We start from the raw sequence: 12,830 nt of genomic DNA, 5'->3' as shown, positions 1-12,830 counted from the left end.
GATCTGACTTGATCCTGTGTGAAACTTCACAAAGCCATCAGCTGACTCGGACCACAGGAAATGTTTAATGTGAGAATGTTTAATCAGAGAATTTAAGAGAAGCTTCACAATCAGGGCAGTGTTGTGTGCTTGTGCAGGTATAAACCAGCTGATAAAGTACCTGTCCTGAGGTCAAGTGGTGCTGTTACAGGAAGAAGGTTCAAAGATATCTCTGTTCTCCCACAGCCCAAACTATGGGATAGCACAGGTGTGTCTGTGTGCCCTGTAATGGGCAGGTGACACACTCAGGTACACCTGCCTCTCATCTGGTGGCAGTCAGAATCCAGACACGTGTACGTGATTCTGCAGCTGAGCTCAGTTATCTCATCCTCTCACAGTTTATTGTTTTTAGATGTTTTTAGTACAGACTGAGGATAAACGAGATCACTTTAGTGCTTCGTACTTGCTCTGGTGATCAGAGTTCTCAAGCCGGCAGAGTCACCTGCACCTGTTCACCTGGCTAGTTTGTGACATTAAAGCTAGCAGGTATATTACTGCCAGCCTCTGAGGTTAGTTACCATTAGCGCATTTTCATCTACATGTTGACAAGCTACATAGCTCTCTCCTCTCTCTTTTAATGACAGTAGTAGTTCTGTGTCTCTGAGCCCTTTATTTAGATGCACTGTCATCACAAGATCATCAAAAAAAAAAAATCAACATTTTATTTGTACGTTTCATTTGGATCAAACCATAATGATAGGTTATAGTTGTTCAGGAGCAGAAAGCTGAACAATCTGGTATCATATCAAAATCCCCAGTGGATGTTTCTCTGCGGGCTGTCGCTTCTCAAAGGGTGAAAACATTCTCAGAAACACTAAGTGTGACAAAGTCTGGAGTTCAAAATCAACAACGTGAAGCTCTTAAAATGTAAACAGGTTTTTTAAGGGTGGTAGAAAAATCCCTGAATTTTAATTTGGAAATCAGTTTTGAAGACTGAGTCGCTTGATTTCACATGATATTCCATCTGTTGTGGACATGAATCGTGAGTCTATAGGTTACCGTGGCGGAGCCAGGACACACAAGTTAAACACTTAACTCTCTGAATAACAAATAAAAACATTTGAGCAGCTTCAGAATAAAGACTGACCTTTGACCCCGAGTTCACAGGTAAACAAAGGCGTTTAATTATTCAAATGGATCAGCCAATCATGGTAAAGATAACACAAAAAACATGTAAAAATGGATTTCCAGACTCCACCTCCTCCCACATGACACATTGCTGCCATGGCTAAAATTCTGACCATAATGCCCTGCAGGACATAAAGCACATGGAACACACAGCTAATAAGAGTCTGTCCTAATCAATAATCACTAATAAATATCATATACGCTATAAGCATTGATTGGCTATCTGCATCGATTACTTATTGGCTTCTTCAGAGTGGGCGGAGCCAGGCAGCGCCCAGCAGTCAATCAGAGCAGTTCGTACTGCCGCAGGTGCATCCGCTGGATGATGTCACGGCAGTCGTTGAAGACACGGCGAATGTTCTCGGTGTCAACAGCACAGGTGAAGTGAGGGTAGCAGTAATGTTTGCCGTCACCGCTCGCCGTACTGATCCTCTGAAACGGGAGTCGCATGTTAGTCTGAACACGCCATCATGTGATAGCATGATGTCAAGACGGGAAGCGATTTTACCAGAAACTCATCTCTGATGAAGAACTTGGCCCTCATCACTTTGGGGTCTTCATCATTGTCTGGAACCGCTGAAACAAGTGTGCATGGTCAAGAGGTGCGTTCACGTGACCGAGGTGCACTCACGTGTTGGTGGGACAGATTTCCATTTGTGTTCATTCAACCAGGAAAAAATAAAAGTCTCGAGATTAAAAGTCCCAACCAAGAATGACAGCATTACAGGCGTAAGCTACATATATACATACAACTCATACAGCAGTCAATCACGCAAAGACGGGGGGGAAAAAATAAATTTAAAAAAAAAAAAAAAAAAAAAAAAAAAAAAAAAAAAAATCACAAAATGTAGAGACTTCAGTCACAATAAGCATTCAGTACCTTAGTTAAAGCAATGATCCAAGGCCAGAAACAAAGGTAATAATATTCAGGAAAACCATTTGCATCCTGAATTAACTGCATTCAACTCATTTAAAATGGCCTTAAATTCAGTCAAATCTTAAGTTTCCTGCACATTCTGCAGCTTATTCTAGGAGGAAGGAGCAGCAAGTTTGAAATTCAGTGCAAACCTTTGAGACAAATAGAGGACATTAACTTTCCACACTCTTTGGATATTTACCATCAGCAGGAAGCTGGTAGTTGTTATATTCTGGGAAATAATCCTCCAGCTTCGACTTTCCAGCCAGAATCTTCTCAGCAAGAACATCCTGTTTGTTCAGGAAGAGAATCACTGAAATCGTCTTCAGGAACCTACGGCCAATCAGAGAACAGGACAGTCAACTACAAGCAATCAGTTGGTAGGGAGGGTTAAAGGCAGCCAATCAGAGAGTAATTAGAGCAGCTTCAGTCAGTCAGAGAACCTGTTGGTCCAGATAGATCTGAAGAGGTCCAGAGATTCTCGCAGCCGATTGGTGGAGTTGTCCTCGCGGATCACCATGTTGTAGCTGCTGCTCGCTGCCACAAAGATGATGGCGGTCACATCTGGACGCAGGTGCACACACACACATCAAACTCCCTGCTGCTTTCAGGCTCGATCGATAAAGAATCTGTTTTTTCTCACCGTTGAAGCACTGAATCCACTTCCTGCGTTCGTCCCGCTGTCCTCCTACATCAAACATACTGACACACACAAACACGGTTAGAGCTGTCGGTCAGCAGCAGTGTTGGGAAGGTTACTTTTAAAATGTATTCCACTACAGATTACATGCCCCAAAATGTAGTTTGTAACTTATTCTGCTACGTTACTCAATGAGAGTAACGTATTTTGAATACTTTGGATTACTTAATATATTATCAAGCTTTTTACAACTACATCAATGTACTATTGCTGTGTGATTTATTACTATTTCTGAAGGATACTCGCCATACCAATACCAACTAGACGTTTAAATCTTATTATAAAATGAGTAACAGTAGGGTGGACATTAGGTAACGCTGCACTTTTTGCAGCGATCTCATATAGAAAACTATTCCACGCGTATATAAAACAGGTCCATGGCTCCGAACCGTATTAAAGGGACCTCTGGCTGATACGTCGGCTTCGTGTCGGGCTCGTAGCTGAAAACTAGCTTTACTTTGTTGTCTGGGTCAACTTTGCTAGTGAGAGACAGAGAGAGGCGTTGAAAGGCTGCTCCAACTGAACTTATTGTTTCGGAGGAAAACACGAACACGGTGTACAGTCGAGTCTTAACAGTCGATTATTGTCAAGGTGATGAGCAGTCGAGTCGAACCTGGAACACTCTGCCTATTGCCTTCATATTAAAAAATTTTTTTGAAGAATAATTTTTAAAAAAATTTAAGATTAGGCTTCAAACTTTCCTTTTTGCTCAACCATATATAGTAGTTAGGGCTGGACCAGGTGACCCTGAATCCTCCCTTAGTTATGCTGCAATAGACGTAGGCTGCCGGGGATTCCCATGATGCATTGAGTTTTTCCTTTTCAGTCACCTTTCTCACTCACTATGTGTTAATAGACCTCTCTGCACTGACTCATACTTGTTATTAATCTCTGTCTCTCTTCCACAGCATGTCTTCATCCTGTCTTCCTTCTCTCACCCCAACCGGTCGCAGCAGATGGCCCCGCCCCTCCCTGAGCCTGGTTTTGCCGGAGGTTTCTTCCTGTTAAAAGGGAGTTTTTCCTTCCCACTGTCGCCAAAGTGCTTGCTCATAGGGGATCATATGATTGTTGGTTTTTTCTCTGTATGTGTTATTGTAGGGTCTACCTTACAATATAAAGCACCTTGAGGCGACTGTTGTTGTGATTTGGCGCTGTGTAAATAAAATTGAATTGAATTGAAAAATATTTCTTCACGTCATTATGTGGCAGCAAGTAGGGATGACATGGGGCACGAGACAGACACAGGCATTAGAGCCTCGTAATGCGCGTTTTGTTTGGGTTTCCACCGGCGTGGAATTACTCTATAGAGAGGGGACAGCCTAACATATGAAACAAGAAAAGACCGCCGTGTAATCCATTAATTTCAACAAAGTAACTGTATTCTGAATACCACCTTTTTAAGCGGTAACTAACTGAATACAGTTACTCATATTTTGTATTTAATACGTAACGCCGGTACATGTATTCCATTACTCCCCAACACTGGTCAACGGTTATTCATCAGTGACCTACAGGTTTTCTGATGGGGTTTATGGTTTTCTTTAGGAACAGGAAGTAATTTCCTGTCTGAGACTGTTCTGCAGGTCGTTCCACTCACTGGAAGTTGACTTTGTCCACCTGAAACCTGGTTTCAAAAATCCCGGAAGTCAGAACTCTGCAGCGCAGCAGGTCCTGCAGGATGAGAACAGCGAGTCAGCAATAGGTGAGTCATGCTGGGTCCTGCTGTCTGATTGGCTGGTTCATTACCTGATCGGTGGGTGAGTAATCGGGCCTCCGGACTGAGTCCAGCCGATCCAGGAAGCTGAAACACAGGAGATGATGATGATGACGATGACGATGATGATGACGATGACGAGGAGGAGGAGGAGGAGGAGGAGCTGTACAGGAGTATTGTGACTGGTCTACTGAGATTTCAGAGTGTGTGCTGATTTGTATGTCTTTATGAGGACAGAGTGCTACATCCCTCTGCAGCCTCTGTTCTCTTTGCAGTGGCAGCGCAGTAGCATTCAGGTGTGGCCTATGTTTGATTGTGAACTGACTACACCTGCCAATGGGATGTCTGAGACTCTTTGGGTTACCAAATGATACAGCTAAGTTCTTTTGTAATTTAAAGTCAAACCCATGCTTCTTGAAGCTCTGGTCTCAGTCTCCACATTTATGCTTTTGAACCAAAATGTTCAAAAGCATAAATGGGGTGGCTGTGGCTCAGGTGGTAGAGCAGATCAGCTACTGATCGGAAGGTTGGTGGTTCGATCCTTGGCTTCCCCAGTCTGCAGGCCAAATATCCTTGGGCAAGATACTAACCCCGAGTTGCCCTCCGATGCGTTCATCGGAGTATGAATGTGTGTGAATGTAGTTTACGTTGCACTTGAGTTTAGAAGTGCTTGTATGAATGGGTGAATGAGGCATGTTGTATAGAGCGCTTTGAGTACTCCGGGAGAGTAGAAAAGCGCTATATAAGAATCAGTCCATTTACTATTTAACAAGAGTGAGGGTCAGAAGCTGTATCTGTGCCAGTGCCCTGGGTGTAATGAAGGTCCTCACAAAGACTGGAACATGTGAATGTGAGTGTCTTACTACTGAGCGCAGTCAATCAGCTGATATTCATTGGCACGCTCAAAGCACGCCTTCACACCGTCGTCCTCCCACAGCTTCTGAGCATGCTCAAAGAACTCCTGAAAGATCAAAAGTTTAGCTTTAAAGTTTCTTGTTGAAGCATGATTGGGAATCCCATCAGCATATCTGCAGACAAAAAAGGGCGTAGACAACAAGGAAGAGATGGACACTTTTTGGAGATGTTTTTTCTTTACATCATCTGACTGACTGGATGACTTCATATCAGAGGTGAGGAAAATGTGATGGAGACTGTAACATGGAGATTTTTTTTCCCGTGGACATGCTGATGGATGTTAGCATGATTGTGTTTCAGTAGGAAACATGTTTGTGCTGTGTAATAATCTGTGATGCTGTAAACTGTTTGGTTGTGTTGGCTAAGAGAGACTCATTTATAGCATAAAGTAGCACTGATCGCTGATAATCTGCTTTGCCAAGCTGATACACCCGGTGTTGCGGGGAAAAGCTGGAGTGCCGGATTCCAGCTGGTCGGTCTGGTGACTCAAACAGGCTCTCCTCCTCCACACTCCTCATATATAATGTGCTTTACAAACACCAACATCACAGCTAACAGCTGTTTCAGTGCAGCACTTCCTGCTACAGACACAGACAGTAAAGTGGACAGTCTTTCCTGGTTTAACAAGAACTCACTGCTGCAGCACTAAAGTGATTCCGTCACACTGAAACCTTGATCCAGTTTGGGGACACAAAGGCAGTTTCATTCATTTTTGTGTGTTTGCCGTTCAAACCTAGGCTTCCTGTCGGTGCAGTAGAACGTCACAGCTCTGTAACCCTCTGGCCACACTGGTATGTCAGTGGGCAGATGTTGTTAAACATGTCCATATATGAACTCACAGGTGGTTGATTTTATCATTTAAAAATCATGTGGTGCTGACTGAAGGCTGGATGTACAGAGCTTATGTTGTTGGATATTACAGCAGCGTCCACACCTAATCTACTGACGAGGAACTGTGATTTCCAAAGTTTAATCATTTCAGGGCGGCTGACACGTTGGCAGGGCGATGTCGGCTGACTGGACAGCAGTGACTGTGCCGTGAAGCGTGTGCATCCAGCCAACCAATCAGCAGCAGAAAAAGAGTGAAGCAACGCAGGAAGACATTTGTTTTGAGTCTCTGAGTCCTCCGAGACTCCACTGTTCGGATAATGAGGCCTCAGGTGACTCCCTGAGGTATGTGTGTGTGTGCGCAGCTGAGGTGAGGCCGTTACATCATGTCATTAACATCATTAAAACAAACAAGATTTAAAGCAGGTCTCCTGGTGCTGCTTTAAAGGGGCAGCTCACCTGTTATCAGGTAAGTCTTCTCTTAGCTGCTGACAACTGCAGACAGCTTCAGCCGAACTGCCTGTATGTGTGTCATACCTTGGTCTCACCTGTCCCTGCAGGAAGTGTTGACCATTGGTCATGAGGTGGCAATACGGACATGTTGGATTAACATCATCGCTTTCAGTGATTATTTATATTTCTGTGATGGCTGGAAACTTAAACACAAACTGATCTTTACACAGAGTGGTGAAGAACTTGACAACTTCACCCAACAAACACACCCCAGTGATGTCACCCACTTCAAATCCACCAGCGTCAACCTTTAAAACAAAAAATTAACACCTTTAACGACTTCTTTCTTCCAGCCAGTCAAACGTTCACACGACCTCCGACCGTCATGTGATGTGTCTGATTTCCTGCAGGACTGAAAGAAACTTGCCTGTTTCTGCTCTCTGCGCCAGCTTTACAGGTAAGCAGCCGTGTGTGTGTGTGTGTGTGTGTGTGTGTGTGTGTGTGTGTGTGTGTGTGTGTGTGTGTGTGTGTGTGTGTGTGTGTGTGTGTGTGTGTGTGTATACGGGTTTCTACTATCCTGGTGGGGACCACAACCTGACATTTACTATACTGGTGGGGACTTTCTGCACCCTGGGGACCTGGATTTGGGTCCCCACGGGGTTGAAAGCAATTTTCACACTCAAAATGTGGTTTTAGTGTCAGGGTTACAATTAGGTTATGGTTAGGTTTAGGGTAAGGGTCAGGCATTCATTTTTGATGGTTAGGGTTAGGGTAAGCGGCTAGGGAAAGCATTATGTCAATGGGATGTCCCCACGAGGATAGCAAACCCGCACGTGTGTGTGTGTGTGTGTGTGTGTGTTACCTCGGTGTATTCAAAGTCAGACAGAGGACCGATGCTCTTGATGTAGTCCGCTCTGAACTGGTTACCAGGGTTACCCAGGGGAATGGGCGGAGCCAGAATAGTCATAGCTGACACAATTGTCTGAAACACACACACACACACACACACACACACACACACACAGATTTGCTCCAGCTGTCCGTCACCACCTGTGATTCACCTTCACCTGGACATTGTTTTTCAAATGTTTGAACCAATTACTGAGGTTCTCTGTGTTTGCTGTCATGTCACCCACCACGATGGCATCCTTCACGTTCTTCCTGATGTCCTGAACCTTTTGCTGCTTCTCCCTGAAAGACCAACATGAGAACTGGCTCAGGTAAAACATCCTGATGCCTCGAGAGTCTGAACATGTTCAGCTGCAGTTTGTTTAGTCCTCAGCTTCTTCTCATTAAAGCTACACTCCACAAGATAAAACTTTATTCCAACTCAAGTCCCAAACAGAGACACACCTGGGCATCTTCACCCGCAATGATGTCTTTATTAGAAATATTGATTAAAAAAAAAAAAACACTTTGACATTAATGAGAGATTAAATATAGTGACTCCAGCAGCTACCGAGGCCATTCATAAACATTTTTAAGGATTTTTCACAAGCGGAAGACAGTTGACAATTTTCCTAGGAGTGGACATCCCAGCAAATTCACCCCAAAGACTGAACAAGTATGGACAGTTTGCAAAGCTGCATCTGATTAAACCATAACACTTACACTTTTATACAATACCAAAGTCGAGATATTTGTTCATAATGTGCATGTTTGGAGAAAACCAAGGTTCTGTCTAAGACCTACATCATGCCTACTGGCCAGGGTTGTGCATTTAACCAACCACACTGCATTCAGCTGATGCTTTAAAGCAAGTGGATCTGCTTTGTGCAGTTTCAAACTTTTCTTTTAGATACTCAGGTGTACACTTGAACTCCAACACTCACACAGATAAGTCCCGACCACTGTGATGTTAGCACCACCAGTAATAAACATAGCTGTGTTTTCTGTTTGTTTTTTGGACTGGAGGTAGCAGTGCACTGTGTTGGTTTAGCAGAAGCATAACTATATTTAAGGATGCATGAAAGTTTTCACAGCCAACCTTCATGTGCTTTGTAGTGTGGAAACAGCATTTGACCACATTCCACAGGGTGTCCTGTGTCCTGCTGAGGGTGCATCAGTAGTGTAGGGTTAACTGTGGATTATCCAGTCCCTGTACCATTTGTTTACCTTACTAGCCATGTCCTATGTCCTATTCATATTTGGTGGGCTCTGCCAGACTTGCCGTTTGTCAATCTGTTCATAACCTTAATGGATAGAACTTCATGGCGTAACCAAGTGATGGAGGGATCTGCTTTGATCACCTCTCTGCACTTTGTGGATTATGTGATTCTTTTAGCACAGGGTGCTTTGGTAAAGCAGCGGGAATGAGAAGTCCAACCTCTGATTCTCAGCTAGAAAAGGGTGCAGTGTCTACTGCACATGAGGCGCAGAGTGCCTAAAAGTCACAGGCACACTGCTGACTCAATAACAGCAGAGTTTCAACCTAGCCTGGCATTGACATCAGCACAAAGCCTGAGCCAGAAGCTTCATGGCGTAGGTTTTCATGAGCCAACACCTACTGGTTATGTGATCTGGACAGCCGAGTATGTTTCTCCAGAGAGTGTAGTTTAATACACTGTGATGTATGCATGCATGTATGATTGTTATGTGCTAATGGCTTTAATAAACTCACTCAGCATTAAAGCCGTCCACATGAAGAATCCTCATCTGTTTGACAATGGTGCTTTTACCCGATTCTCCTGCACCTACAGACAGAGAGATGGATGGACAGATGCTATCCTTACAGTCAACATGGTCTTCATAACACATAACATTCAGAAAGCTGAGCCAGGTTTTTAGTAGATAAAATGAGTGGTTGTTTTTTTCTTGTTATATCACCTACTGGTGTAAACGTGTGCAGGCTCATAGCTTTCATGGGTGGCGAGCTCAAGAGCTAAAGTCTGATTAGAGATATCAGGTATTGTCACAATTTATTGTTGGGTAACTAAATGTTGTGAGTTTGGCTAAAGTTCAAAATATTATTTAAGCTTTGTCAGAGGACACAAAGTCTGGCCACATGATGGTGCTACTGTGACAGATTCTGAAAGCCTAATATGGCCCTATTGTGCCCCACATTTGGAACCACTTTTTAAAGTCAATTCTGAAATTGCTAAAACAAAAATAAACTGTGAAAGAGACGGCGGCATCTCACCCAACAGTAAGAGTCTGTGTGTAGCTTTGTACGTCTGTCGTTCCCTCTGCAGCTGCTTCTCGATCTTCTTATTTGCTTCTCTCTTTGCCTTTTCATCCAGTCGTTCTTCATCCGTTTTGCCGCCCAGACAGCCCATCTCAACTGGAACCATAGAAACCAGTAAGAACCTGACCAAGACCCACCACACAGCGCATCTATGTTTTTTTTTTAATGTGTGTAAAATTTTTGAGCCACCTCTGTTTTGTTTTTTTTATACTTCCAAGGAGCTCGACTTCCTTGTGACTTTTAAAGTGCTCTTGAGCAGTCATTTTTCAGGCTTTAAGGAAGTTCTTCTTTGCCTGCTTTTTCACTCATGTTTTTGGCTGTTGGCTGACAACCTGGCTAGGGATGGGTATCGAAACCCGGTTCTTGTTGAGAACCGGTTTTCACTCTTTCAATTCCTTGGAATTGTTTGCCATTTTTGCAAATGATTCCCTTATCGATTCCAGTCACCCCGAATGACATCACCACGTTGCGGAGCGTCATTTACCTGACAGGGCGCCTAAGCGGCTCATACGCTCAAAAGATTGGTTATACTTTACAAGAACGGATGACAACAGGGCAACTTGCAATACTTGCAAAGTAGACATTTCATTTAAAGGAGGAAACACTACGAATATGCAAAAGCATTTGCTCACAAAACACGCGATGACCTTAAATGAATGTCGTGTTTTTAATTCCACTCCGGACTCGTGAATCTCAACCCAGCAGCAGCGGTAACGTTTGCACGTCCTCTCCCATTAATATGGCAGGTAAATAATCAACTAACAGTGCATATTATGTTAGCGCGATTTGCCTTATTACAAAACCTGCCATTACTGTGCGCTGCATTTAGGTGACCATGATGAGAGAGACAGAGTCTGGCTGGCAGTTCTCGCTGCAGTCTACCGTTAGCGTCTCCTTTCAGGCCAGGATAGACAAATGTCACCGAGCAGTGACTAAGTTTGTGGTCAAAGGCTTGCACCCATTTGCCACAGCAGATGCCCCCGATTTTCGGTAAGTGAATGTGTTTAATTGTAGGCGGGGACATTACTGGATATTCTTGTGTAATTGCTACAGAATAATTTATGTTATACTTTGTTATTGCTACAGAAGAATATTTATTTTATTATTTTACATTTACAATTTTTTTCCTGGGGACCTTGTGACACCCCATTGAAGAGCCGTAGGCTGTGGATCTCTTAAGATCTCACTGTTGGGTTTGTAAGGCCATGTTACTCCTAAATTTCTATCTTGTTCAAAGAGAAGATATAAAACAAAGTTCTAAGCTAATCGACCTTAGTGTTCTCCTTTTTAAAAAAGAATCGATAAAGAATCGAATCGTTAAACAGAATCGAAAATGGAATCGGAATCGTGAAAATCTTATCAATACCCATCCCTAAACCTGGCACATCGTAGCAGGGCCGGCGTAAGGGGGAGAAAAGTCATGACGACTTTAAGGATCTTTGACAGAAATAACATTTGTTTACTAACATTAGTTTCATTTTCTTTTTGGCAAGAAGGAATAAATCCAGCTACTGGCCCCGCCTCACCCCTCCTTATTTCATGATTTGGTCCAGGTGCACGCCCCCTAGCTGATGCCGAGCGGTAAGATAGTTGGATGGCTCCATTAAAAGTGAAGCCGGGTGCAAATGAAACTCGTAGTGTAGGAAACTCGAGCAGTTTCTTCAGTGTTAGCTACCTTACTTCATTCCTAACAGGAAAAATGTTGTTGGTGTGTATTGGCCTGCATGTATTTTGCCGCTGCTCAAGTGCTTTACTTAAGTACACTTGTACTAAAAAAGTAGATCTATGCTACTCTACATCTTGGTTTTCAGTATTGGAGTTTTTTAAAAATAGAAATCTGATATCAGTAAATGAAAGTGTTACTGTGGAGAGCATTTGACGAATGGGTATGATGGATCTGAGTACTTTTACTTTAGATGCTACAAGTAGTTTATTTTTTTTAACTGAAATGCTGAGTTTAAATTGTAGAAGTTGTTTAACACAAACCAGATTTAAACTCCTTGCAGTCGTATGTGTGGGGACACGGAGCCAAACAACGTAAAGTTTCTTACACTGGACTTGTTTTTTCCTCCTGGAAACATCCTACATGGCAGATAACACACAGCAAAGGATTTGTGTATTCGTGCTTTTACCCTTCTTCACAAATACTTTCTGGACTTCACAGCCTGGTTCATGCCTATCAGGTCTCTCTGTCACACTCACACTCACGTAGATATATAACAAGCAACAACAAAACCAAACCATGGAGGAAAAATGGAAATGCGTTTCAATGGAAAACTAAATCTTAAAAATGTAAATAGAGAGTTTTCACTCTTATAATAAACTGATTGCTCTGAGATAAACTAAATTCATATTTTTCCCTAAACAACTGTAAATGAGCTGGGTACAGGGCCCTAGCACTGATCCAGTTTAAAAGCAGCAGTCTGAAAGGTACTGACCCGTGATGTCTCAGCAGCTCAGGATCAGTCCGGCCATCAAAGTCCACGAAGAAGAAGAAGAATACAGGAGCTGTTGGCCCAGGTCCAGTTTCAGTCCAGTTCAGGCAGACGGAGCCGACTGCTGCTGCTCGGGTGTGTTCTTCTCTGATCAGTGACACACCTGAGCAGCTCTCTTCCACCTGTCTCCCCTCTAAGGTCTCTAATGGTGCCTCATTAGGCATCTCCCCATCTCCTTTCCTTTGGGGGATTTTTGCTGTTTTTCCTCTTGTGTCAGTTTGTTGCCTGACGACCAGCGGCACAGACACAAAAACAAACTGGTTTCAGGCAGGACTCTGTTGGACCAGAACAGACTCCAGTCCAGATAAAAGGCCGAACCTGATTTTGGGGAGGAAACGGGTGCAGGAATAAAACCCAGAAAGACAAATCTAGGATATTTCAACATGCGATGCGTTTCCTTTGTAAAATTATTGAAATAAATGAAGCTTTGGGAGACAACGTGACTGCAGTTTTTTTTT

The 12,830-nt window shown here is 43.3% G+C and overlaps 1 protein-coding gene across 1 annotated transcript; it reads right to left on the bottom strand.

Moving 5' to 3' along the window:
• Positions 1-1,004: 1,004 nt before the first annotated feature.
• On the bottom strand, positions 1,005-12,688 carry LOC116330605 (guanine nucleotide-binding protein G(olf) subunit alpha-like). The gene is made up of 14 exons (XM_039617591.1): positions 12,316-12,688; positions 9,833-9,973; positions 9,314-9,386; positions 7,830-7,884; positions 7,556-7,675; positions 5,361-5,458; positions 4,530-4,584; positions 4,381-4,454; positions 2,727-2,785; positions 2,527-2,647; positions 2,286-2,416; positions 1,676-1,743; positions 1,404-1,599; positions 1,005-1,289 (listed from the first exon to the last, which is right to left on the bottom strand). The coding sequence occupies exons 2-13, from the start codon at positions 9,966-9,968 to the stop codon at positions 1,453-1,455; spliced, it is 1,137 nt and encodes a 378-aa protein (XP_039473525.1). The 5' UTR covers positions 9,969-9,973; positions 12,316-12,688; the 3' UTR covers positions 1,005-1,289; positions 1,404-1,452.
• Between the last annotated feature and the right edge of the window lie 142 nt (positions 12,689-12,830).

This window comes from Oreochromis aureus, linkage group 9 (assembly GCF_013358895.1).
Source record: "Oreochromis aureus strain Israel breed Guangdong linkage group 9, ZZ_aureus, whole genome shotgun sequence".
NCBI classification, from domain to species: domain Eukaryota; kingdom Metazoa; phylum Chordata; class Actinopteri; order Cichliformes; family Cichlidae; genus Oreochromis; species Oreochromis aureus.
This window is presented reverse-complemented; position numbering and strand designations above follow the sequence as displayed.